The sequence below is a fragment of the Onychostoma macrolepis genome, chromosome 07 (assembly GCF_012432095.1).
Source record: "Onychostoma macrolepis isolate SWU-2019 chromosome 07, ASM1243209v1, whole genome shotgun sequence".
Lineage (NCBI taxonomy): Eukaryota > Metazoa > Chordata > Actinopteri > Cypriniformes > Cyprinidae > Onychostoma > Onychostoma macrolepis.
Window position 1 is genome coordinate 14,199,454 of NC_081161.1, and position 27,726 is coordinate 14,227,179.

At 36.9% G+C, this 27,726-nt stretch overlaps 2 protein-coding genes and 1 pseudogene across 2 annotated transcripts; 2 read left to right on the forward strand and 1 right to left on the reverse strand.

Annotated features, from left to right (window-relative positions):
• Window positions 1-1,918: 1,918 nt before the first annotated feature.
• Window positions 1,919-4,508, reverse strand: LOC131543836 (uncharacterized). The gene is made up of 4 exons (XM_058781653.1): window positions 4,218-4,508; window positions 3,482-3,540; window positions 3,160-3,221; window positions 1,919-3,060 (listed from the first exon to the last, which is right to left on the reverse strand). The coding sequence occupies exon 4, from the start codon at window positions 3,041-3,043 to the stop codon at window positions 1,919-1,921; it is 1,125 nt and encodes a 374-aa protein (XP_058637636.1). The 5' UTR covers window positions 3,044-3,060; window positions 3,160-3,221; window positions 3,482-3,540; window positions 4,218-4,508.
• Window positions 4,509-9,118: 4,610 nt separating this feature from the next.
• LOC131543336 (histone H2A.Z-like) lies at window positions 9,119-15,074 on the forward strand. The gene is made up of 5 exons (XM_058780575.1): window positions 9,119-9,269; window positions 9,547-9,624; window positions 9,802-9,915; window positions 9,988-10,117; window positions 14,713-15,074. The coding sequence occupies exons 1-5, from the start codon at window positions 9,267-9,269 to the stop codon at window positions 14,772-14,774; spliced, it is 387 nt and encodes a 128-aa protein (XP_058636558.1). The 5' UTR covers window positions 9,119-9,266; the 3' UTR covers window positions 14,775-15,074.
• Window positions 15,075-15,224: 150 nt separating this feature from the next.
• Window positions 15,225-17,250, forward strand: LOC131543334 (THAP domain-containing protein 1-like; annotated as a pseudogene).
• Window positions 17,251-27,726: the final 10,476 nt, after the last annotated feature.

A 27,726-nucleotide genomic window follows, 5' to 3' on the forward strand; every position in this document is an offset into this window, starting at 1 on the left:
CATGTGAGTGGGTGTGTCCGGATCGTTACCGTTGATCAGTATCCAGCTGCAATCACTCTTCGTCACCAGCTGCCACTCATCTCACCTCCTATAAATACTTACCACCTTCTCATCTCCTTTGTCAGATCGTTTCATGAAGTCTATGTTGTCTGAGCCTGTTTCCGTGCTTCGTGTCCCGTCTTCAGTTCCTGTGTTCCGGTTTCACGTCTTGTTGGATCGTCTATGTGTCTGGTTCCCGTCATCCGTCATCAGAGCACGCTGCACTTCATCCATCACGCCACGTCTGACCATCAAAGTCCCTGTGCCACCGCCTGCATCACCCGGATCTATCTCATTCCATTTTGACTTTCAATAAACAGTTTACTTGCAGATTGTATCCTCGTTCTTTACGTAACACATTCGTCTTCCTCCTACCATATAATCATACAGTGGATAAGCATCAGTTAGCTGATCTAGATCAACCAGGGCAACCTCTCTATCAGGAGAGACAGTCAACTGAAAAGCTCTAAATTGTTCTTGATACCATGCACACAGTACCTTCACAACAAAATTCAAACTGCTTTTGACAATACAGATTTGAAGAATTTCAGCAAATTCTGGGAGCCCACCAGCTGACCCAAATGAAATTAGCATACCAGTTCTATAATTTATCCCATTGTTTGTCACATTTTTTGCAAGATGAACTTCATTAATTCCTGGATATTTCTGTCTTAAACCTGCTACCACTTCCTTGTTTAAAACATCTACAGGAAGTGTGGAGACACTTGTAACTTCTAGTGTGGACTTCTTAAGGCTACAGGAATGGATCTGATAAGCAATCATTTGCTGGTGTTTGGCAGCCAGTGTGAGCATTATGTTTTTAAAACAATTTGTGTGGCGAGCAACTTTCTTAAAGAAACTATGTTTCGCCTCAAACCTCATAGTCCACTGCCCTACTAGAGGTCCAAAACATTGAATCATTTGTGGATAGTGCTCCACATAATGATGTTTTGGTAACAGTTGTGCTGGAAAAAGTTCAACAAATCTGTGTCTGTGCTCTACAATTTTGCAGTTTAAGTAGGCTATTGTTTCTTCGTTATGAATAGGGGCGACAGCAAGTTCAACTATTTCTTTCAAATCAAGAAGTACAAGCCAGGCAGGCTCAGTCTCTGGTATCAAGTCTCCAATGATGAATGGAAGCAATCTCAGTAAATTCCAATTTTCATGTGCATTACCTCCAATGGTCTTCTTGGAGGCATATGTACATGGAATAATGTGAGGTTTATTGGTTTTGTCACCCCACTTATAGGGGAAGTTCAAGATCAAGGTGTTTAGAGTATCAAGAGACAGATACTTTTTGGAAACAAATTCTTTCAAGCAAAGTGCAAGTTCAAATGGGACAATGCCCTCAAACAAGTCATGTACAATATCAGGTGCGTAGCCTCTAGTAACATGAAAGTGAGATAAATTCTCTGTTAACACACAACCTCTTTTTACTCCACAAAATATAGCAGAGTTTTCATTTGCAGAAGTGACATGTTCATCATGAATTTCCTTTGTTCTAAGGGCAAAGTCCCCGGTCTGAACAGATTCAGCCTGGATCTCCAATCTCTTCCCTACGCAAAACCTGCAAAAGTACTCACCAGAGAAGCTTTCTATGAAGCCTGCTAAACTGTGGGCCCCTAAATTATCTGCAATGACAGACTGGACTGTACCTTTCACAAACCGTCCAAGCTCAGGAATGTAGACACCATGACTCTCTAAAGTAACCAATTCCTGTAAAAGGGGCTCTAAAATTGTGCTATAGCCATATGACTTTACATGTTCAGTCTTGCATAAAACTGCCAGATAGATAGATGAAAGTGTGGAACTGCACCCGGGAGGCAAGTTATTCAAAATCCAATAGACCCCACAAAGTTTGTGCTTTTACGTGAGGTGCCTAAGGGTTACAGAGCTCAAAATCGTCAATGTACAATGACAAAGATATTTTCAATTCCTCTCCACAAAAAAAAGAGTTTTCCTTGCAATAAAGACCATCTCTGATAGACCTATACTGCTGTTCTTTCTCTACCCCCGAATCAGTTTTCTGTCTCTCGTGGTCACCAGTAACACACTTTAAAATATCACTGCAACTAAACAACAGCTGAAGAGAAGGCAAAATTGGTATATACTGATAGGTCTTTCGACTCTTTTGATCAAGGATAAACTCAATTGGCTCTACAACACTTACATGTTCCTTGTAGAATTGCTTCCGCTTGAAAGCTGTGGCAAGGGGACCACCTTTTTCTATGGCTTTAACCAAGGGATTTGACCTGCCCACTGCTTCAGAAAGCTCTTGAATGACAGACTCATCAATTTCTAAGTTGTGATTTCTAAGAATGTCAGAAATGATGCTACAAGTCACTTGATTTGATGCTGAAGTTAATGAATAATGTAGTTCCTGAAGTAATTCATCAACCGCGGTGGCTGGGACATGCAAAATGTTTTCCAACTTTAATAAGACAAGGGCAATATTAAGAACACTTGCCTTAGAAATATCTTCATCATTATTAGCATCACTGAATGACTCTAAAACCGATTCTGTTGAACATGCGGGAAAATCAACAGGAGAACTGGCTGACTCCTGACAGTCTGCAGTGACGGTGACAACATCTAATTTAAAGTCAGTTAGACCATGTGGATTGTGCTTCCTGTTTTTATGTGTATGAAATGTATTATAAATGTTACTTTTAAATGTACACTCTTTAAATACACAAGTCACAGTTTCATGTTTGCGCAAATGTTCATTTAGATGACAGAAGTAATCTCTTTCATTTGACTCAATGCATGCACACAGCTGACATGAAAATGTGGCTAACTGTTCTTGTTTTGAAGATGACTGATCACAGTGGGCACGGTATATATGACTTAGGAGGTTATTCCATGATTTAAAAGTGCAAGGACAATTACTGTATACACAATGATGCCTGAACCTTGCCCCAAAATGTCCATGCTTGAGCTTAGAATGTTTCAATAACTCATACCTACTGGATACTTCTGTGCCACACACTTTACATTGCCACATTCCCAAGACTCACATATCTAAAAATAAAAAATGAGTGTGAGAACATTAACACTTTTACAAAGTAATTAAACATGTAAAGTTTAGTTATATATATATATAACAACAACAACACTTACTGCAATTGAGTGATTGCACCAAACTGGAGACAATGTGGAGTGATGTCACAATGATGAGGTCTCTGAAATAGTAAAGGTGACATTTAATTTAAGTTTTGTAATGAAATTGCAACTCTGCATTAAAAGAATGCATGAATGTACACGATTTGTTTTAAATGGAAATCCTATAATCCTAAAAACGTTTACATGTACCTTTCATATACTCACATAAATAAATGTCAAAAAAGAGAGGAAAGATCAACACTTTACAAAGAAATTAAACGAATAAAGTTTAGTTATGTTCTAAAAAAAAAAAAAACAAACAAAAAAAAACTATACATACCTTAAGTGAGTGATTGACCTTGATCAGATTCAGTGTGGAATGATGTCACAACGATGTCTCTGGAATATTAAAAACGATATGACTTTTGTAATGAATGAACTCAGCAAGAATGCATGTTCCACTTCCATGGACACGATTTGTTTTAACAGGACATCCTACAAACTTTTACATGCAACTTTAATATACTGTCGAACGTGTTTGTACAACACTTCAGCATAGTTGTAAAGCATATTTATAGAAAATCAAAATGTAACGTTATGTCGTTACGAGATGGCTAATCTATTTTTTTTTAAAGTCATACACGCGTAATCTGCCTAAAAAGATGCACATAGTCGACCACATATATCTTATAATGATCCAAATTGCATATTTGATAACAGATTTTTTATTTTTTTTAAAGTGAAATCCTAAAGTTTAACGTTAACGTTACATGTTCTAACATATTTGCAAAATGAATATAAATCGAGATGACATGCACTGTTTAAAAAAAAAAAAAAAAATCATACACACGTAATCTGTTTATAGCCTATGCAAAAATTATGTGCATAAGTTACTCAAAGGATAACGTTAGTACATTTTAAAATGATCAAGATAAGGTTAGCAGGAAGGCCGAAAATATCTAACGTTAGTTCATTTGCCAAAAAGTGCAGTTAGGGCAGTAAATCAGGATCGATCAAATCATAAAAATAGTTTATGTTTAAGTCTACAACAATTATAAACGAAGAAAATATCTTACCTTGTATAATCTCCTCATCTGTTCTTCATTAATCTTCCATGCTACCGTTGAGTCAACGTCGCGCCATAGTCGATTTGCCGCCTTCAGTGTTTTTTTTTTATTTTTTAAATCTGATATGCGCATGCGCAACATCTGCATTCGCGATTTACTGCAACAAATTATGTATAGTTTATGTAATTCGATCAGGTTGGTTTCGGATCCATTACGTTCATGTTGAGAAAGTGTAATTCGGAATAATAGTAGTTATTTTTTACTTTTTTAAATATACTTTATTTAAATTGTTTGCTTCATTTCAATTACTGGCAAGAATCATTTTTTTGAGTGTACAAGCCACTTGTGTGGTCTTCTGTGCCACCTCTGTAGTACAAATTTATTCCTTAAATACTGATTGCATTTGATTGATAACTTATTGTTATTCTACTTTTTATTCTGTTGTTTTAATTAGAAATGTTAAAAAGCTTATACATATTTGAATTGATAAATAAAAGATGACATACTAATAAATTTAGAAAAATGCCATTACAAAGGTAAAAACAAAATTCCCTGTAAATCACTTTAAGGAGTCAAATATCACCTCGTAATGGGATTTTTAATTATTGATTAGAAGGTGCTCCTAAATTTTTGACCGTACTCGTAAAAAGAAAAGTAAGCGTAGAGCCCTGTTACTCCATGAGTTGATCTGTAAATTATTGCAGATTTGGGCAACATTTAATGCACTATCTTTGGCTCTTAAAGTCACATATGTAGAACAGTTTTTGTTACCCAGACAGACAAGTAGTATTTTATTAATTTATGTCTGACAACAGAAACAGAAAATATTTAAATTAAGCACTGACAGCATATTTCCACAAAAATGTAGGGTTTATGATAAATAATCGAAATGAAGAGGAAAGCAGTCAACATCCACCTTCTTCAGCAAAAGGTCTGTAAATTCTGAGAACATTTAGAGCTTCACTTACTGCAACAGTCAGTGTACCAATTGTTTTGATGAAGTGATGGGTTAAACATCTATGCTTCTTGTTTACTTTTACTCTCATTTGAAATTAATTTGCACTCCAAATAAATATGAGGGTACTTGCAGTTGAATTGCAGAGCGACTTTTTTTCTATTTTGTTCTATACAGATTTTTTACATTTTGCTCTGTATAGTAATAGCCTACTGAACTTTATATGCTCCCAGAATTAATGGTAACACCAAAAATTACTGTCTGCCATTAGATTTAGGCAAGCAACACTTTTTTGTATTGTGCCACCCTAACATTTTATACTGACCCCTTTCGGCCATCCTATAAAAAAAATCCTGGAGGCGCCACTGTGCAGAGGATGGTAACATTAGCCGCTTCCACTGTAGAGCCAGTGCGAGCCAGTGCTTTAAACGGGCCGGGCAGGGCTAATAGCCTCAGACCTGTAGCGCCAGAGCCCAAAATCACGATGCGTTTCTACCGTCGGGCCAGAAGCTCCGGTGTGCTTCACTAAAACCCGCCCTTTACACGCCTCTCAACGTCACGCAACCCCATCATTTCATCAACAAAGAGAAGTTATCAGAAAACTAATCAGAAATAAGTCACTGGAACTAGCGCGATTTGTTTGCATGTTTTGTTAGATTTAAATCCAAAAGCATCGATGATTTACAATAGCCTATTAAGTGATACATTGATCATAATGAATTAATTTATCAGGATTGAAAATTAGTCACACAGAAATAAAGCAATGTGAACCACTATTTCACAAAAGAAAGAGGACAAATAGGCCTACCCTAGTCTGTTTCTGTTTATTTGTAGTCAGTATACATCACGTTAAGTAAGAATAATTTCTATATTTTTCCATCAAAAATACGACCTGAGGGAGCTCCCGAACAAAAACCATTATATATTTATATATATAAAACCGAAGCATATTTTTATGACACACACGGAGCTAAAGTCTTGAGACGAAACTTACTGTATGACAGATAAAATATGTTACTAAATAAATTTTAAAACGATTGTGATAGAGAATGAGAAGCTGACGTCTGATTTCTTTAAGCGGTCGTATTTACCATATTATGGTAACGTTAATGGCTAGCGTGCATATTGCATTTCTGCATTGTATGGTGATCATAATCCACATCGGATCAAGTTATTTCAAACACTCGCTGCTGTCTGAAAGTGAGTTTTAATCTAAAATTATTTTAAAAGTCTGCTGGTGTTATAGCTGTTAACTTTATGAAATGATCTGCAGCGCTGACGCTCTCGAGACGCGGAGAAACTCCTCTAGCTCCAGCTGAAAACCCCGGCCGTTGGCCCTGAGGAAGCACCGACGAGGCACGATCATGGGCGTCGCTAGGCCATTTTTAGGGGGGCTTTAGCACCCCTAAATTTCGGCTCAGCCCCCCTAAAAATCTTGCGATTCTTTCCCTTTAAATTTCAAATGACAACGGCAGCAGACTTCGGCTCCTCCCCATCTTTCTGCGCGTTCTTCAATCCACAGACTGCGGTGGCGCAGAGGAGAGGACAAGGTGTGTTTATCGATAGATTGTTACAATATCTACATCTATGCAGTTATTTGTCATAAACACAGTTTACAAAAAGTCGTGGGAGAGCAATCGGTTTCCAATCTACTGTAAAGTTTTCGCTGCATTCACCACTCATCACAACACAGCTGTTCAGCGAAAGCACACATGTGAACGCATACTTTATAAAACGATCACGTTATTGCTAGTTTCATTTTAAAATTTAGCTTTCAATATAGAACATAATATTACAGTGCATGTGGCATTAACTACCATGCAGTTATGCATAGAAATGATTAAAGACAGTGACCGACAGCACTCAGTCAGTGCACTCATTTTAATTGCATATCAGAGTGATTGACAGAGATTGAAACATTGTGTGTGTGTGTGTGTTTTGTATTAATTAAAAAAATAATAATAATTATATTGTTTGAATTGAATTTATGTAGAACGGTTCTACAATTTTTTTTGTACACATTTTCAATACATTTTTTTTGTAAATATTTTTTTATTATTATTACACCCTCATTGGGGGCTGAGCCCCCCTAAAATGAAAATCCTAGAATCGTCCCTGGGCACGATCAAGCCCCGGAAGTGACAGTGGAAACGCTACTGGCCTTGGCACGCAATAGCAAGCCCGCTTTTGGCCCGACAGTGGAAACACGGCTAGCCTGTACCTAGGCCTGCTATTGACACTGCTGGCCCATCTAAACAAGGCATTGTACGAAATCTAATTCAGATCACAAAGTGTTGAGACACTGTTTAGAAAATCCATATTTTAAAATAAAAATCTTTATATGTAAAAAAAAAAAAAAAGTCAGACATTGTGGCTTGATGTCTATTTATGTTCATTTTTCATGACCAAAATAACATATTTATTCACAAAGAGTTCATTCAGATGTCAGACCGATGTCAACACAACAACAGAAAAATAAAATCACATATTTTAAATGCTTACTATAATTATATGAATTAGTGTTTCAGCAGGGATTCGAAACCAAGGTCGAGAACACTAACCACTCCCCCAAATCACTTGGTGAATCTGTAAACAACACGCGTTATAATTCGTCAATTCGCCTAACTGCTTTCTCTGTCGAAGCTCTTACAGAGCAATACTTGAAAATGACCACTAGGTGTCACCGTAGGTCACAATTGCTTCAAAGCCTCGACACATTTGCTTCGACTGTTTCAATGGCTACATTTACATGCAACCAAATAATCCGTTTGTAATCGGATTGACGGCTCAATCGGACTGAAAGGCTTTATGTAAACACCTTAATCGATCCGAATGAGCTCGATCGGAATGAAAATTTCGATCGGATTGAAGGGGGTGGTTTATTCCTTAACTGATTGAGCGTGCATGTAAACACTCAATCGGATTGAAAACCGAGACTGAAAGGACTGCACATGTGCAATAATGCAGAAATAGCATAATGACGTATGACGCGCGGAATCAGCGGTTCTTCCTTTTGAATAAAATGCTGTATAAATGCGTGTTCTGTCATTATAAAACTCTCCTTTCACTTAGTAAAGTGAAATGGAGCAGGACAACCTCCCACCAGTCCTTGTTTCGGATTCTCAACCACCCATTTTGTGCTCAGGGAGGGGCATTTTTCTGCGTGATAAATATAAGCAGCACGGCTTGTTTATATGTATTTATCCAGACGTGGATAAATATTAATTCCCTTGTTAAAAACAAATAAAGAAACAGTGTAGAAGAGTGGTTATTATGTGCAAACAGTGAGCAACCCCATATTTGTGTAGTGTGCGCATGTCAAAAAAAAAAAAAAAAAAAATCCAATTTGAAGCTTGACATATAAACGCGCACATCAACCCGATCACTTTATTTAGCGTTTATGTAAACACTCAGATTCATCAATCGGAATGAATTCAGTCTGACTGAACCAAAAAGTGTGCATGTAAACGTAGCCAAGTGTTTCACGAAGCCTTGCTCTGCCCACCACTATGAAAAAGGCTAATTGCTATTCCCGAGGTAAAACCATGGGTAAAACACGCTCTCCCCGTTACCCTACGGACAAAGAAATGTAGAAATAAATAAATGTGGAAATAAATAAATGGGGGATTAAAAATACATAAATAAGGAAATAAAATTATGAATAATTGTTTATTTTGGAATTTTTTTTTTTTTTTTACTTTTCTTTGTATATTTATTTATTTTTTGCATTTTTTTTTTTTTTTTTACATTTCTTTGTACATTTCTTTAAAGAAATCCATAAATATAGGCCTACAGAACAGAAAATTAATGATTTATGAAACACATTTTTCGGCGTTGATTATAGTTATAATGAAATTACAGTACCTGGCAAAACAAATAATTAAATACATCGCCCATTTTGTGTGAGAGTTGCAAAATCCGCTGGTCTATGTATGCGCCAAACAACAAAACACGAAGCTGATTGGCTAGTTTACAAGGCGAGAGTCCCGGATTTAGAGGCGGTTTATATTTTAACACACTGAAGGCGCGTAACTGAGTTTGAATTTGGTGAGGATTGGTTTGTGCAGGTTCACCTCAAACAATCGACATTCACAATTTGCAAAATGGTGAGTATTTATCTTCTGTGTCGTATGTTTTGAACTATTCGTATTTTGTATGTATGCCTAACAAATTAAACGTACATGTAGAGTGATTTTTTTTAGTCTCTAGTGAATAATACTGTGCGGCTAGTTAGCTGTAGCTCGTGTGCTAACTGGCGTCCTATCAACACGAGTGCGAACATGTTATGTTATTTTAACGCGGTCTTGTTCGTAATGTTAACTGAGGTCTTAAGACCATTTACACTTAAAACACGATGAGTGAATGTGGTTCTGTTGGTTGCAGGCTGGAGGTAAAGCAGGAAAGGACTCCGGGAAGGCGAAAGCAAAGGCTATTTCGCGCTCACAGAGGGCTGGACTGCAGGTCTGACACCACCGTTAATGAACAAAGGCTCTTAATTCAATTCGTTTGTTTAACTACAAATTCTTTAGGAAATTTTTATTTGGGTGGTTATACAATTTTTCTTATGGGAAATGGCATGCTTCGAGCCAGTTTTGTCTGCTCATTAACTTATTCGTCACTCATCTTTGTCAACTTTAGTTTCCAGTGGGTCGTATTCACAGACACCTGAAGTCCAGGACCACCAGCCACGGGCGCGTCGGAGCCACCGCAGCAGTGTACAGCGCTGCTATTCTGGAGTATTTGACTGCTGAGGTAAGTAAAAAGACTTCCTTGGGGCAGAGGTTTATCAAACCTTTGAGTTAATGTGCCTGTTTTTACACTAAGGTACTTGAGCTAGCAGGAAACGCATCTAAAGATCTGAAGGTTAAAAGAATCACCCCACGCCACTTACAGTTGGCAATCAGAGGCGATGAAGAGTTGGACTCACTCATTAAGGCGACTATCGCGGGTGGTGGTAAGTTTTCTCATATATGTGATGTGTGTGTGTGTATGTGTGTATATGAAGAGTTAATTTTCAAAAACTGATAACTACATTTTTTTTAAAACTTATTTTAATGTGATTTTTAACAAAAGGGTTAAAATCACATTACATTGCAATCTAAAAACAAAAATAATGGTTTTAAAGCAGAAGTTAAACTTACTAAACTAAAAATAAAAATAATAAAGCAAAGGCTAACTGAGTAAAAAGTCTATTTTGATTACCCCTTTACAGTCACTTTACAGTCAGTGTTATACAAATACACTTGTAGGTTTAAAGTTCTACATATGTCACATTTATTGTTAACTACAATTATTTCAGCAAAATGTATATTTTAGTCAGAATTATTGCGCTCATATTTAATTGAGCTCCGTCTGTTTGGCTCACATGCGCGCGGCGGTGCTTGTTCTAAATGGAGTCTGAAGTTTAGCAGAGAAGAGCAAATCAAGAAGGCTCATGCACTTATGACTTCAAAATGGAAATATTTCCACAGCTTTCTAACATTTACAGATGGTGAATATACCTGTGAAATGTAAGTTATGCATTTAGGAAAACAGCACATCTCAAACACATTAAACAGCGCGTCTCTGTCAGTGGCACACACAGCCTTTCTGTCAGAGCCGCTTTAAACTGAAACGATAAACTATAGGCTACTATATCTTATGATTTTTTAATTTATTTTTTTAAATCCCTTCATGTAAAGCTTGATACATGTAGAACAAATTGTATGATGCACTTTCTCCGCAGCAGTTCAGTCTGTCCTCCACTATATTTTTCAGATGCCCTCGTATCAAGCTACTGTATATCCAGTGTTTCCCATATGTTGATTTATTTGTGGTGGCCCGCCACATTATCCACATTGACTGCCACAAATACCCACCGCCCCCTCCCATCAGCTCCCGCGTCTCACACACAAGTGCAACTTTAGCACTATATTTAGCAACTTTTAGACCCTTTTAGTGGCTTTTTTCCCATAAAAGGTATACTGACAAACCTAGCAACTTTTTTGAAAAAACCTTAGCTTTCATTCAGTTGGAAGATGTTGCTAGTACTGCCGCGCGAGGTCTTACTCTCCTGGCCCAGTGTCACCTCTCTGTGTCTGTTCTGTGCAGTGAGCGGCAGAGAAGCAGCGCATTCAGTTGGCCATACCACAGCAGACTCGTCAATAAATGAGTACAAAATAGCATTTCCAAGCACCTTTTGCTTAGTGAGTGTTTGGACTTTTAAATATGAACATAATTTGTCTGTTAATATGCTCATAGTTTGTTACTCTGACGCAGGCAGTGCACTGAATGAGACAAAACCGTAATCTAGCCAAAACCACCGCATGTAGTCGCTTTTTAGTGTAGATGTATGTTGATTTTATCAGACCAGATTATAAATCAGGATTTAAGGAGTATAGTGAGAGTGATTTCCTGTTTAACATGTAGTATTAATGGGTCGTGTAGTCACTATTTATACTTGTTTAATGTATGACAACAGAAAATGTCAATTTGAACCGCTTTATTGGGCATTCAGTTGTGTATGACCGTGTGTGACAATTCATATAGGGCTGTCGTGGTTAAAGGGATAGTTCACCCAAAAATGAAAATTTGATGTTTACCTGTTTACCCCCAGGGCGTCCAAGATGTAGGTGCCTTTGTTGTGAACACAAACGAAGATTTTTAACTCAAACCGTTGCAGTCTGTCAGTCATATAATGCCCGTCAATGGGCACACAATCTTTGGGAGAAAAAATATGCACGGACAAATCCAAATTAAACCTTACGGCTCGTGACGATCTACTGATGTCCTAAGACACGAAACGATCGGTTTGTGCGAGAAATTGAACAGTATTTATATCTCTTTTATTTTTTTATTTTTTTACCTCTGATAAACCTCAATGTCTGACTGTCACAACATCCGGCGCTTGACGTGTCAACCTGCTCTGGTGCACAGAGATATATATATATATATATATATATATATACATATACATAGATGCCTCATTAGCGACGGTTTCTATGGGCCGCGATACGTAAGGATCTACGTATATATCTATGTGTATATATATATCTATGGTCCAGAGCTGTTGACGCGTCACGCGCCGGATGTTGTGGATGAGCTCAGGATGGTTGGACATTGCGGTGTATCAGTGGTAAAAAATTACCTCTCTTAGGCACAAACCGATCGATTCGTGTCTTAGGACATCAGTGTATCATCACGAGCCGCAAGGTTTAATTTGGATTTGTGTGTGCATGTTTTGTTCTCTTTTTTCTCTCAAAGATTGTGTGCCCATTGACTGGCATTATAGGACTAACAGACTGCAACGGTTTGAGTTAAAAATCTTCGTTTGTGTTCTACTGAAGAAACAAAGTCACCTACATCTTGGATGCCCTGGGGGTAAGCAGATAAACATCAAATTTTCATTTTTGGGTGAACTATCCCTTTAAGGAATTTCCCTTGCAGTAATTTTGAGTGGCTCAATAGTGTGGTTTTACATATATGCATGTGTATGTATATATGTATGTAACAGTTAGTTCTGATCCTCGAATCTGACTGACGAGACTTTCTGTTGATATTTCACCTGCGTGTTCTAGACGGGCTGTCAAGTCAGTGCAGTTTGTTATGCCACAAGGTAGCGTCAATTGAATTGACTGTCTTTGAGTCTTTAAACCGTTCATTCCACTACTGATGTTCAAAAGCGCTGATTCATTCAAAGAGATATGTAATGAAACACGCTGTTGAAATAATTTTAACTTTTAAAGGCTTAGCTGACCAGCAGAGCGTCAATGCTAAGACAGATTTCACTTTCCTTGGACGTGACAACCTTAGGCTTGTTAAGTGCAAATTTACTGAGCCTCTGTACAAATCAGCATGATGCACATTGTTATCATTATTAATATTCAGTACACATGCACAAAGTGTAAAACGAGGATGGCATAACCTTACGAAAAAGAAAACGCAGAAATATCGCGGTTGTTGCATTCCTCTGCGGTTATGCTCATCAATAGCGCGGTATTGCGGTAATTGCGACAACCCTATCATGGAGTAGAACAGATCTGAAGTGCCAAAACTTGTCTCAATGCAAATTGTTATGTGACGTCACCTGCCGCCACAAGTCTCACAAAATCCTGTGAGAAACACTGATATTGATATAAACGATATTGCCTCATACCAAAGTATGTTTGTTTTTTTTAAAATATTAATAGTTTGTTTTATAGCAAAAGCAGATAACTCCAACTGTCGTTTCTTGGCAAAAGCAGCTAACTCCACATTTCATTTTTTTAGCGTTAAAAATAAAAACACTTGTTTAATCTGAAGAAGATATCACCGGTTCATCAAGTTCGTCGAAATTATCCATCCTCAATCACTTTTAGTCAGCTTTAGCCTAATTCGGATGGTAATTGTTTCTCATATGGACGTCTGTAAAAATGAGTTTACATATCACCTCAGTGATAAAGCTCAGATTCAGAAAAAAATAAAAACTAGGATTCAGATGGCGATTTTATTCACAGTGGAGGAGCGAGATCTGTGATCCTACGAACCCGGGAACGCACTGCTCACATGGCCAGTCACATGATTGTCTGCTGTAAATTTTATTTTATTTACAAATTTATTCTTATTGTGTAAAATGCATTTAAAAAATACTAATGTAAAATGTATTATTATTTCAAGCATATTTTATAATATATAATCCTATTTATTATTTATTTAAATCTCCCGTTTAAAAATGGGAAAATAGACGCACTATAGTTGTATATAATTATACGCAATATAGTTAGTTATTTATATATCCGTTTATAATACACATTTTAAAGTTGTATTGCATACCTGCTGCTGCTGCCTAATAAAGACCCATTTAAGATGTTTACGTGCTTTTCATCTCTTTATGCTCCCAGTTGCTGTGGTGGAGCAGTTATGAAGTAGCCTATTGTTCTTTTAAATACTTTCTAGCATTTCAGAAATAAATATGTATGCATTACACTGAAGTACGACAGTTACTGTACGGTGTTCGGGAGTGCCCAAAAAGGGTTTAAACACTGAATTTTGAATCGATTTCTTCTCGTAAACTCAGAGATGTGGATTCGGACGGCAATTAAATCACCGACTACCCCCTATAAATGGTGAAAATCACTTGCGTCCCCATGATAAACCATCACTGTCCGAATAGGGCTAATGATGAAACACTTCTCAGCTAGCACGTCTTTTCAAAGTGAAAGTAGCCTTGTCACCTGACCTGAATACAGCGTGCTGATTTGCTAAAATGTACTTGTCGGCTTCTGTTCACAAACAACAAGGGCACTTGTCGGCTTCTGCAGTAAAACGTGAACTCGCGATGCCTTGAAAGTGGACAATACCGGCTTTTATGACAAAACGTGTTTAGGGTTCAGATCGCGCTATATGTGGAGAATAATGCACGGCGATCGGCTCTTTTATTTTTTAAAAAGTTTTATTGGTTTTTGCAAATAAACTCTTCACACACACACACACACACATATATATATATATATATATATATATATTTTTTTTTGTGTGTGCATCTAATCCAATTCTTGTTTTCTTTGTTCCCAACCCCCACAAACCTTATAGGTGTTATACCCCATATTCACAAGTCACTTATTGGGAAGAAGGGCCAACAGAAGACCGTGTAAACAATACTGTTTGCTGTCTCAGGAAATGAAAGTGTTGAGCTGTTGTTGGTGTGTGTGTGTGGGTTGTTGGGTGTTTTTTGCTTGTAGATTAGAATTTTAAAACTTATTGTCCAGTTTTGCATTTCCTCATTTCTGGGGTATTATTTTCAAACATGGCTTCAGAGAAGCTTTCCCCCTCTTTTTCTAATGCTTGGCTAATCTTATGTACCCTTTTTAATTTGCAATCTGCCATTTGACTTTTGAATTTGTGGCGTTTCAGGATTTTATTCTAATAAAGCTCAAATTGCCAGTAAATATAAAGGTCCTGGTCATTGTATTAAAAAGCAGTAAATTGAAAGTGGTAAAGTTCCTTTTGATGTATTTCAACTATTCAGACAGGTGTGGAGAAATGCAAATGTTTAAAAATGATTTGAGGGGACTACTCCCAAGTGGTTTGTTTTTTGTTTTTAAAGAGAAGAGCTTTATTGCCAAGTGTGCTGTCACATACGAGGAGTTTACCTTGATATTGATAGTTTTCATGTGACGTCACGCCACTAGGGGAACGCCTCCCTGGCGGGCAAAACAATGCTATCTTCCACTGCCCGCTAAGTCACGAACTGAGTGATTTCTTTCGTTTAGCAAAAAATGCCGGATAGTTGTTGTGCAATAGGATGTACCAACCAAAGATGAGACAAGCCTGGGCTATGCTTGTACAGAATCCCGTCCAAGAAAGAAAATCCAGAGAGGAGGGATTTGTGCCATTAAACGTGCCTCTGTCCCCGGGGAGGGCAAACAATGGCAGCGAACAAAGTACACTCGTATTTGCAGTGAACACTTCATCGAAGGTAAGCTCACATAAACACTGGATATAAATCATATATTTATGTAATCTTATGTTTGTTTTTGTTGTGGACTTAGGCAACCAACTACAGTGGCTTTGATTTAGTTAAGTTAACGTTAAACATTGTTTGCTAAAGTTAAAGTTTGGGATGCTTTTAGATGTTAAACTGAAAATGCAATGATCTGCAAATCCTGTTGCGGCTTTATTCAGTCATATGTAGTACTAAGACGATATATACTTTTGTTCAGAAAGATAAACTGTTTTTCAAATTAAATTGAGGTTGTGATGAGATATAATTAAAGAAAAGGTTTACATTTCAGTTTGAATAGTTATCAGCAGTTGTTTAAGGGAGAGATTGTTTAGCCAGTTTGTCAGAATGGAAAAAATTTCCCAACTTGTTGCACAAACTTTCTTCTATCACTCTAGATGCCAAATCTGATGACCTGTTGTCCCTTGACTGGGTTCCATCAGTCTTCACACACACCAGCCACAAAGAAGAGGAAGAGGGAGAAAGACCTGGAGAGGTATGAGCAGCACAACAGAATGAAGAACAAGAGGGTTGAAAAGAAGCAAAATGCACTGGATGCTCTAGGATTGTCATCAGTGCCTGATGCTGAGCTGGCACCACCTGCTGAGGATGAAGTGTTTGAAAGCTTGCAGAGAGAATGTAATGACCTTGGGGAGGAAAACCAAAGCTGAAAGACCAAATTAAATCAGGAACTTTTGATGAACTAGCTTTTGAAAAAGACGATGAAACAGTAAAATCCCCACATATGCCAAGTTACAAGTAGTTTTGACATTTGACATTGATCATTTTTGCAGACAGGTACAAACCTATCTCCCTTTCAGCAACTGCTGTTAAATCTTTTGAGGCTGAGAATGAACCTTTCCCTTTCATTGCTCAGTTGTATATTTAAGATCTCAATTCCAACTGCCAGCAGAACATTTCGGAACACGAAGTGTTAAATGCGAGACTTGTTCCGGCACTTGTGTTATTTATATTTAGACAGGATTTTATTTTTTTTTTCACAGATGACCTAAGAGCAAGAGCACAGACCTACTCAAAATACAAACATCACCATACCCTGAAATGCCTAATTGGTATAACACCACAAGGAACAGTTTCTTTTACGTCAAAAGGATGGGGAGGCAGAACATCAGACAAATACTTGACAAAAAACTGTATTTTTAGATCATCTCCACCCAGGTGATGTGATATTGGTTGATGGAAGGTTTGATGTAGCAGACTCTGTTGGTCTGTACAATGCTGAGCTTAAGATCCCAGCTTTTACTAGAGGGAAAAAGCAGCGGGTTCCAGTGGAATTGGAGTCCACACGAGGACTTGCTTCACCAATAACACTCAACATGAATCCGAACCGATGCAAGTAATCGGTACACCATACTTCAAAGTACAGTAGGAATTCAGATGTGTGAAGCTGAGCATCCCAAAGGTCTAACGCCTCTAGATAAAATAGTCCACGTGTGCTGTGCACTGACAAATTTGGCTCCATCAGTTGTTCCTTTGGGCTAAAAGTGTTGATGCACAATGGATTATTTCCTTCAATGAAATAATGACAATGACAGATTAATTCATATTTCTTAATTAGAAATAACTAATTTGTCAAAAAATGTGAATGGAACAAATATTCTGTTGAATAAAATGCTTCAAACTTATACTGCTCTTTTTTTTTTTTTTTTTCCTGTTATCCTGCTGTTGTTTAGCTATCTCCCGCTCCCATTCACTGCATTTCCAACTTGACATTTTCAAATGTGTGGTGTCAAGTTTTAAACCACTTTTGTGAATGTACGGTCTTTTACAGATCCCAGACATCACATGCATGTGCGAGTTATGAAAATAAATCTAGGAATTATTTGATTGTTGGATTTTAAATCAGCAGGGTTGAGGCATCAAAAGTAACTAAGCTGTTTTATGGATGGTAACTAATATTATTACTGAAATCTTATTAGTAATTAGTTACACTACTAGTTACTGCAAAAAGTAATATTACAGTAACTAGTTACTGCCCAAAACTGCTCCTCAACTACTTTACTCTCGTGTTCGGTGCCCCATCTGGAAACAGAAAAAAAAACAAAATTGTACACCAAGTATCAAATGATAGTAGGCTAATTAATGACAACCACAACAATGTACATTATCATCACAGATGAGGTAAGTGGATGTAAATTACAAAATGATGGGAAGGTAAACCATGCTGATATGCAGAAATGTTTTTCATACATCTTTAAAATACTAGTCTTTCGCAACTTTTACACTTAAACACCTTAAATGAATGAAGCATGTTAAATCTACATGCAGACCACTGCCTGACAACTTAAATCTCCATCACGTGCTTTCAGATGGAGCAGCATTTACTACACAGAGCCTTGGTTCACTGACAAGCTACGCAATACAGCGTTCATAATCGCAGGCGATTCATCGCTGATAATGAATGCGATATTGCGTAGCTTGTCAGTGAACCAAGGCTCTGTGTAGTAAATGCTGCTCCATCTGAAAGCACGTGATGGAGATTTACTACTGATCTCAGAAACCGGCTTTATTGGCGAGATGCGCATGATAATCGCATTCGATTATCTGTGATTATCTGCTGTTAAAAAAAAAAAAAAAAGGTGTTTCAATGTTGTATTAAACACTTTTCTGCACATTGCCATGGTTTCCCTCCCATCACTTCTATGGTAGCTTTTGTCCTATTTGGTAATTCTGATTTTTTGTATTTTTGTGTGTTGCTCTCATCTAGTATAAAGTTAATATGCATACCTGAGAGATTGTGGTGTGTTGTTATTTGGGTTCTTGTAGGCCACAGGATAGCACAGCTTCTTCAGCAGGGAGACAGCAGGATTGTCTGTGTTAGTGTGGCAGGCTGCTTGTTTGACGCTGTCAGCCTTCTGGTCAAATCACATGGCACATTTTGACTAGTCTTGTCTCCCTTTCTATCACACAGCACTGCAATTAAACAAAGTTGCGTTAAGTTTGTAATTTGTGACAAATATAAATGGTGATAGACATTGAATAAACATCAGAAAAATAAAACATTGTTTAATTTTGTAGTGAACTTGTTTTCAGCCCTTGAGCTATCCTAAATACTTGTGCCTGTTATATTCCTGACATTCATGTCTTCAATTTTTAAATCTATATTTACTGACTGACCTGTTTTAATGACTGACCTGTCTTTCTGTTATGCATAACCCTGTAAAGACCTCATCACTCTTTCCCTGCAGTTCTTGCTGTGAGTGACCTTTACTCTGGCTTGTAAATCGTGCTTAGGGGTGTAGGGATGTTCAGTTGCATGGCCAGGTACAACAGACAAAATTGAACTCTTGGCAGGTTCCCTTTCAGTGTTTTCTGATAAATGCAGCATAGAATGCTGTGCATTCATCTGGGTTTGGGGGTGGAAGCTTGGCAGGGGGAAGGTCACCACATCCATCAACAGATCTCCTTCTCTGTGCCTTTGTGAAAGCTATCTGGCTCCCTGGTGCATACCCTACAGTCCTAATGGCTGCAAAACTTGGCTCACTCCAGGCACAGGCTTCATCTGTATGCCACTCAGTTTGTTCACAGCTGCTAGCAAAGCATAAAGTATGGCACCTACATGTAAACACACCTCTCCTAATCCTGCCATACAGGTGCAATGGCCAAATCGCACCAGACCCTCCTTCTCCACCAGTGGCGGACTGGGGCTGAAAAATGGCCCTGGACTTTCTAGCACAGAGCGGCCCAAAACACCATAAACCCACCAGCTCCTAATGCCCAGAGCAATTTTTAACACTACTTATAAAAATATAACACAATAGAGAAATAAAATGCTATGAATAAAATTTTTAAAGGTAAGACAGCAAAGATATTTATACTTATTATAAATTATTTATAGTTCAAATGAATGCTGTTCTTGAACTTTAACTTTTTCAGGATTATTTGATGAATACAAAGTATCACAGTTTCCACAAAAATATCAAACAAAAACCGTTTTCAGTCTTGATAAGAACCATAAAGTAATAATTGATCATAAATAATACCTGATAATAATTAAGCAGCAAAACAGCATATTAGAATAATTTCTGAAGAGCCATGTGACACTGAAGACTGACGCAATGATGCTGAAAATTCCGCTTTAATCACAGAAATAAACGACATTTTAAAATATCTTTAACAGAAAACCACTATTTTAAGTATAATATTTCATATTATTTTTTACTGTATTTGATCATAAATTCAGCATTCTTTCAAAAAATAAATAAATAAAAAGTTAATTTGTAGGCCTATATAAAATAATTCATGTGAAATAGCAAATTATACTTTTACTATAGCCTAATATATGTCACTTTCCTAATCATGGCACTTGAAAGTGAAAGTCATCAGATTAACATTATTCTAGAGTAGCTACGTTTGAGAATTATATTTTAGGTTTACGTGTTTTGTTTTTTTGTTTTTTGTAGCCTATGTTTGTTTTTTAAACATTTTCTTAGACACGTGAAATTACAGAAGAAAGCCTGGATTTACAAACATTCACTTTTATCTTATGTTGTGATGAATAACAGTAGTAGTTTGCATACCTGAAAAATAATGTCTGTCGTTTAACATTTGTTATATTGTAAATAGGCCTAGTTAGCAAATATTACTGAAATGTCTCGTCATGTTTAGCTGCTTACATTTTACCTCAGCTCACATTCAAGTGGCTTGCAGCTTAGCTCTGTGAACGGTAAATCTCGCCTTCTACACTTTGATTGGTTATTTCAAACATTTTGTCATTGACGAGCGCTTTTGAGCCGCTGCACTGAGCCAGAGCGCGCTAAATTAATTAGAATGTTTGACTCATGTGGGCCGTTCGTCTGGGCCGATTGACCAATATAGGCTACATAGGCTACATTTCCTATAGCTAATTCATTCTTTATATATTTTCGGAATGGGCCGGCCCACATTGTACAGCGGCCCACTGGGAAAACAAATCGTGCAAACGATAAAAAGCCATCATATGGCATTATGGCATCATATTTCATTACATTTATTTATATAAATTGTTTTATATAATTTATTTATTTATTTATATAAATCTGAATCACGTGGTTCTGCTTTTTATTTTTGTTATACTTAATAAATAAATAAAAAGTACAGTTGAAAATATTTCTACTAAAATTCTACACCATTCTTCTAATTGAGATAGCAAAGCTTCAGGTCAAGTCAAGTCAAGTCACCTTTATTTATATAGCGCTTTTACAATACAGATTGTGTCAAAGCACTTAACAGTATCAAATTGGAGGATAGAGTGTCAGTTTCTTGATTTACTTAAAGTTCCCCAGGCTTTCAACATTGAACGATAAAAAGGTGTCAGTCCAGACAAATCAGCACTTTCAGTGTCCATAAGGAAAAGGTGCCGGTCCAGCCCCATGCTGCCTGCTTTTCTTAGAAGGGAACAGACTACTCCAGCCCAGCTTACATCCTTTCCATGAAGTAGCCTTTACAATTACAATGTTGATTCTTCTGGTTCTAACTCATATATTGATACATAATCACCTCCATTAACCTCATTTGCACGTTCGTAAGCAGGATTAACTGATACTACGTCAGGAGCAAATGTCCTCACGTTTCGTGCACTCATCATTACTTGATAGGTTCCTCTTGTCATGAGGGCTGTAATTGAGCGAGTTACAAGACCACCAATACATTGAATTATACATGGTGCAATCATTAATAAGATCAAACACAAAACTCCAATAGGTATAACAGTGTGGAAGATCCAAGTTCCCCATCCACCCCAGAGGGTGTTCAGCCAGCTGAACCAAGAGGGATCCACCTTCTCCGGCTCTGGGATAGATTCCTTCATGTGCTCCACAATATAGCTGTCGCACAGTATTGGTGTCATTTCCACCACAACACTGTAATGTCCCTTTAAAAAGTTTGTGTGAAAGATTGTTTAGGCGGTTTCTATGTAAATGTTTAGTGACATCAGAGCACATGTTGGACATGGAGGAAATAAAAATTTTCATCAACAACAAATGGAAGAAAAATCAAGGTAAATATTGTTTGATCAGTTAATACATTTATTCTACGTCATTTCCAAGCATGCTGTACCTTCAAGGGTGTTTTTAAAAAGCTAAAACTTTTAAGTTAAATAAGAGTATTTTTTCATACATGAAATGCTAAGTATTAATTCAAAGCTAATCAGTGAGGCTATCTTCCATTTTTTCACAAAAAACTACAGAAATGTCATTTCCAACACAGTCATTTCCACCACACTGCCTCTGTGGTGGAAATGATATTTATGGTTACAAAGTACAATTGACATGTTTAATGACTTTGTGAATTGAGTTTAATGAGTGTGGTGAGTTTAAGACTTTTTCAAATAATTTGCTGTTTCTCTACATTCACGTTAATTCATTGTCATTTCCACAACACCCTGTCATTTCCATCACCACACATTTTTTAAAAATATTGAAAAAGTTTCATCACACATTAAAAATGTATCCACAATTTATGAGATCATGCTCTACTTAATATAAAAATTCAAGTTATTTATTTTCTAATAAGCTCTTACCCAAACCAATATTAAATTTCAGAGTGTGACAGGTGTACAGTTCAGCATTTGGTCCTTAGGGCAGTTAATTTATCTCATTGACAAATGTATGATTATTGTACATTGTGGAAAAACTGGTAAAACTAGTTAGAAAAATGATCTTAGACAATTCTTGAGTAGCATAAGTTATTCTATTTTTAAATAACAGCTGTATATTGGGATGTGGTGGAAATGACATTTGTTCATTGCAGGTCGGAAAAATGTAAAATATTAACAATTTCTCTTGTAATCTAATAATAGACAAATTATTTAAACTTATGAGACTGTTACACGTGACTTTTGAACAAGTTTTTTTTATTCAACTTCACAAGGCTAAAAGTGCCCCTAGTTGAAGAAACGCCCATATATATATACTGTATACTACGGGGCCGTTGAATGCTTGAATCTGATTGGCTGACGAACGTTCTAAGGTGTGTAATTATTTTCAGGGAAATGCACGGCAAACGTAGTTCCAGGCAGCTCTTGACCGCATTACATGACCATATCACTTCACCAAATGATTTCTGTTATTTCAAAGATTTTACAACAGCAAAATAACCAAAGCCCACAACTACACTGGCCAAACAAATAAATATAGTAAACATGATGATAAAAACGACAGATCATGTCCATGTTTTTGCCACAAAATTACGCTTTATTATGTACGGAAAGCACCCAGCTAACACAGTTACGTCGTGACTACGTAACTGCACTGGACCATATACGTCGCAGCGACGTACCAAATAACTTTGTGATTCCCATATTGGTCGTGGCGACGTTATTTGTTACGTCGCTGGAACGTGCTGAGAATGTCCTAACGACCAAACTGGCACATCGTGAGGACGTCACTCTACCGTACCATATTGGTCGCAGCGACGTACCAAATAACGTACCAGCGACGTAACTTTGTGATTCCCATATTCGTCGTGGCGACGTTATAGCGGTACGTCGCTGGAACGTGCTGAGAACGTCCTAACAACCAAACTGGCACATTGTGAGGACGTGACAGTACCGGATCATATTGGTCACAGCAAGGTACCAAGTATGTCCTAAGGACTAAAATACTACGTTAATTTTTATTTTTAATATTTACACCTCACCTTTAGTCCGGGTCCTGAGAATGTGTTCCGACCATTAGCTTGAAATACAAATAGAATTAATAAACTCATATTTGGTGGAAAAAAGTAACCTTATAAAATCTAATAGTAATTTAATTATAGGGGATTTATAGTAAATACATTCATTACATACATGCAGTGCAAACCAATTCAAAAACATTACATTCTAATAGAAAATAGACAAAAACACAATGCATTCATTCATGAATCAACATTTATTCAGTGCTACTTTCTACAAATACTAAACCAAAACATTCTGAACATTACACCTGTTCTTTAACCATGCAAAGTGTTACCAAGTCATTAGCACAGAAAACTGACCACATCAATTCATAGATTGCTATGCCATATAATCAACTGAAAAAGTTTGTGTCTCATTAAGGATGTGCATAGTTAAATAATGCTGTTATCAGTGACAATTATCAATAATTATCAGTACTCTTATTGATACAACTCCCTTAATTTGGTGCAAAAAAATAAAGACATGATAAAAAGATATGAAACAATTCAGTAGATACTTCATTATTACTTTGCAGAAGTAAGTTAAATTGTTTCCTGAGTATCCTGTACGAGGTACCTGCTACAAATATCTGGTGCTGATGTGCTTTAATACTGCTTCACTATCAGAAGATAAACCTAAACAATATTACAATTACCAAAGAACCATAGTTCTTGAGCTTCTTGGAATATAAAAGAAATAAAGAAAATAACATTCATAAAGAGTAAAGATATGTAAAATTAACAATATAAAGATTTCTAGCATCACTCCTGTATAATTTGGCCCAGCCCAAAAACATAAACAGTTTTTGTTTCGAAAAATGAGCGTGTTGACTTTCTCTGGAGAATGTGTGATCTCTGATTACTGACTGTGGAGAAGACTCTTTCAGACAGTGCTGAGGAGGCAGAGTTAGGTGCTGGACGGCTGTGAGAGAAGAGGAAGAGTGTCGTTCTTACCCCAGCAGCAGAAGGCAGGCTCTTCTGAGGAAAGGACAGGAGGGTGACACTTCACTCTTCATCTTGTCATGGAGGGTTGATGCAGTGTTTTGCTGTAGAACAAGGCTCCTCCTCAGCACTTGGTCTTCCTCAGCAAAGAGTTCCTTTAGTGCAGAGGTCAGAGACTCCAGATTCCTTGCAAACTGGAATCTTTTAATAAAATTTACCATATTATTGTAGTCAGGTTTATTGTTTTTATTATAACACATGGCAAAGGTATAAGAAAATTGTTAAAGGTGTTCTTCCTCCTCTTCACCGTCCTGAGCCTGCACTGTCAATATCCTTCTCTGACAGCTGAAAGGGAGGATATCATCATGTTAATGTTGCTAATGTATGAACACAACCATTCAAAAATCTGGAATCTTTTTTTTTTTTTTAATGTTTTTTGAAAGAAATCTCTTCTGCTAACCAAGGCTATATTAATTTGATCAAATTTACAGTACAAAACATTAATATTGTAAAATATATATATTTTTTACATTTAAAATAACAGTTTTCGTACCCTTTTTCTAATACACTTTAAAATGTATTTCATTCCTGTGAGGCAAAGCTGCATTTTTCAGTAGCCTTTACTCCAGTCTTCAGTGTCACATGATCATTCTCATATATTGATTTGCTGCTTAAGAAACATTTCTGATTATTATCAATCAGTGCATTTACATGCACCTAATCACATTATTGCCTCTCTGACCAAAGTGTGCATGTGATTGTGACGTACATGAATGACGTGACACGCACCTGCAGGGGTGCGTTTCCCAAAAGCATCGATAGCTAACTATGATTGTTAGTTCCACTGAACTCTATTGGTAAGTATGGAACTTGTGACCATAGTTGCTTTTGGGAAATGCACCCCAGATTAGAAACGATGGGGTAGAAAGCTTTGCATTTCTGGAGAGCCGAATCACTAAACTCTGTCAGCACACCAGTCTCTGCTCCTTACCCTCATCCAGCGCAGGCAAACCCAGCTGAAGTGACATTGCTATGGTGGCGAAAATGTATGGAATACAAACATACAAACGTGTTTTGCATTAGACAAATTAAAACAGCGGCCAGTAACACACCGACTCAGTAACAAACCTATTTGTGATGAGCAGTGGGGTTATGTGAATAATGGCGGTAAAAAAAATAACCACAACTCAAATAATACGAATAATGGAAATTGCATATAAACGGGAGTGAAGAGCTTTGCTCTTGACATGTAAACATCATAATGCGATTAAGTCCTTACTCTGATTATTGGAAATAATCACATTATTTGTGCACATGTAAACGTAGTCTAGAAACAGTAATATTTGTGTAAATCGTGATATTTTTCTACATCATTATTTTATGAATACAAGTTCAAAACATTCATAAAAAAAATTAAATCAAATCTTTTGTAATATAATAAAAGTCTTTTCTATCACTTTAATTCAATTTTATGCATCCTTGCTATTAATGTCTTCCCAAAGAAAAAAAAGAAAGAAAAAATCTTAGTCACTCCAACCTTTTGAACCGTCGTGTAGACCAGTGTTTCCCAACCAGTGTGCCGTGACAGGTCAGGTGTGCCATGGAATATTTTCAAAAACTTCCTTCTCTATTATATTTCGTTGTTATTATTTTAAATCAGTGCAATTGGTCATCGTTATCATTAACAACAAGAGAAACTGAGTGCCCATATAGCTACAATAAACTTTATAACCTGCAAACTGATGAAAACGCGACGCTATTAATTTACTGCCTCAGATGCGGTCGTTCTAATGATGGAGAAAACACAGATCTCTGTCAATGGCTCATCAAAAACCTTGTTAACTCCATTTGAGTATGATTTTCAGAAATTAAGTGCAAGTGTCTGATCATAAAGCCAAAATACCAACTCTGATGACGCAATGTTTAATTATTGAGAGAAAAAAAAACTTTTTTTATTTTTTTTATTTTTATTTTTATAATACTTAGTGGTGTGCCGCAGGATTTTTTTACAGGTCAAAACTGTGCAGCGGCAGAAATAAGGTTGGGAAACACTGGTGTAGACAAAAATATTGCGTAGCAAAACTGTTTTCAACATTGAAAATAATCATAAATGTTTCTTGATTTCTAAAGGATCATGTGACACTGAAGACTGGAGTAATGATGCTGGAAATCCAGCTTTGATCACAGAAATAAATTATATTTTAATCTTTTGACCAGCTGTGTACATTGCTACATTTAAATGAAAACACAACTTGTAATAAACAATGCACACATTCTCAAAGAATTTACATTGTGAACATACATTACTGCCTTCCCTCGCTGCGATCTTCTTCAGTCGTTCCCAGACTTCCTTATTTTTCATCTTTCCCTTGAATCTACACAAAAATAAACAAATAAAAATAATTAAACAAATAATTTTATAGACAATTTGGATAAGTCACCCAAGACTTTTTTGATGGTGGCCACAAACTGTGAATCTTCTTTTTGAAATCTTAAGTGGTTCTCCAGCTTCTCAAGGAAAGGCAGATTCTGGGGCCATTTTCACAGAGAATTTTTTCTTACTACTAGGTGTCCTAGCTAGAGGAGATTTAGCTTAAAACCTATTAACAAAACTCTTAAGGGTCTTCAGTAACTAAAAAGAGGGTTGAGTCATTGCATTGACTTTTTTCTTTGTTAAATTTCCACGCTGAGCATGCATTGGAGCTCTTAATATTGAACTCTCAAAGCGAACTATATAGACGAATATAACTTTAAAATGTACATAATTTCTTAAATGAGACCATGCCCCCAGATCCTCCAGACAGAACAAGCAAAGTGATGTGGTTGTGTATGGTTTAGGAATAGGGGAGAGTCTTTACATTGGTCAAATTTAGGCCAACTCCAATATTTTTTAAACATTTAAAAATGACTAGGAGCTCAGGAGGTGCTCATAAAGGCAGTGGTTCACAGCTGTGGTCCTGGGGACCCATGGCACTGCACACTTCGTATATCTCTCTTGTTAAACACACTTGATTCAGATAATCAGCTCCTTAGGAAAGAGCTCCATGAACTAAACTAAGCTTGTGTCAGAAAAGAGAGATGTATAAAATGTGCAGTGCTGTGTGTCCCCAGGTCCAGAATTGAAAACCACTATCATAAGGTACTCTGCTCAGCTCGTAATTTTTCTCATAACAAGACCATATGAACATCATTTAAACTAAATTCCTCTTGACTGGGGAAAAACAAAATCTCTCACAGGCTCTGGAATTAGACTATTAATTGATATCTATCTGTTCTGAAGCTGTTCCATAGTGCAGTGTGACGTACATGTACACTCACTAGATAAGTTCAAATGTGTTTAATACCACTTCAAACAAACTTGTGAAAAAAAATAGCGATTAATGCTTTGGGAAATGAGAGAGAATGTAAGAAGACTCTCTGTATTTTGAATGTAATCCACCAGAAGAAAAAGAAAAAGTAATCGACTACACGTTTTTTTGAGGTTGCCATAGTATGCATACAAATCC

What these genes read in the sequence shown, in the direction of transcription:
- LOC131543836 (XM_058781653.1), bottom strand. Translation starts at nt 3,043, where the DNA reads ATGTGGCAATGTAAAGTGTGTGGCACAGAAGTATCCAGTAGGTATGAG.
- LOC131543336 (XM_058780575.1), top strand. An exon ending in CACAGAGGGCTGGACTGCAG is followed by an intron (nt 9,625 to 9,801) that starts GTCTGACACCAC and finishes TGTCAACTTTAG; the next exon opens with TTTCCAGTGGGTCGTATTCA. An exon ending in GGCGACTATCGCGGGTGGTG is followed by an intron (nt 10,118 to 14,712) that starts GTAAGTTTTCTC and finishes CAAACCTTATAG; the next exon opens with GTGTTATACCCCATATTCAC.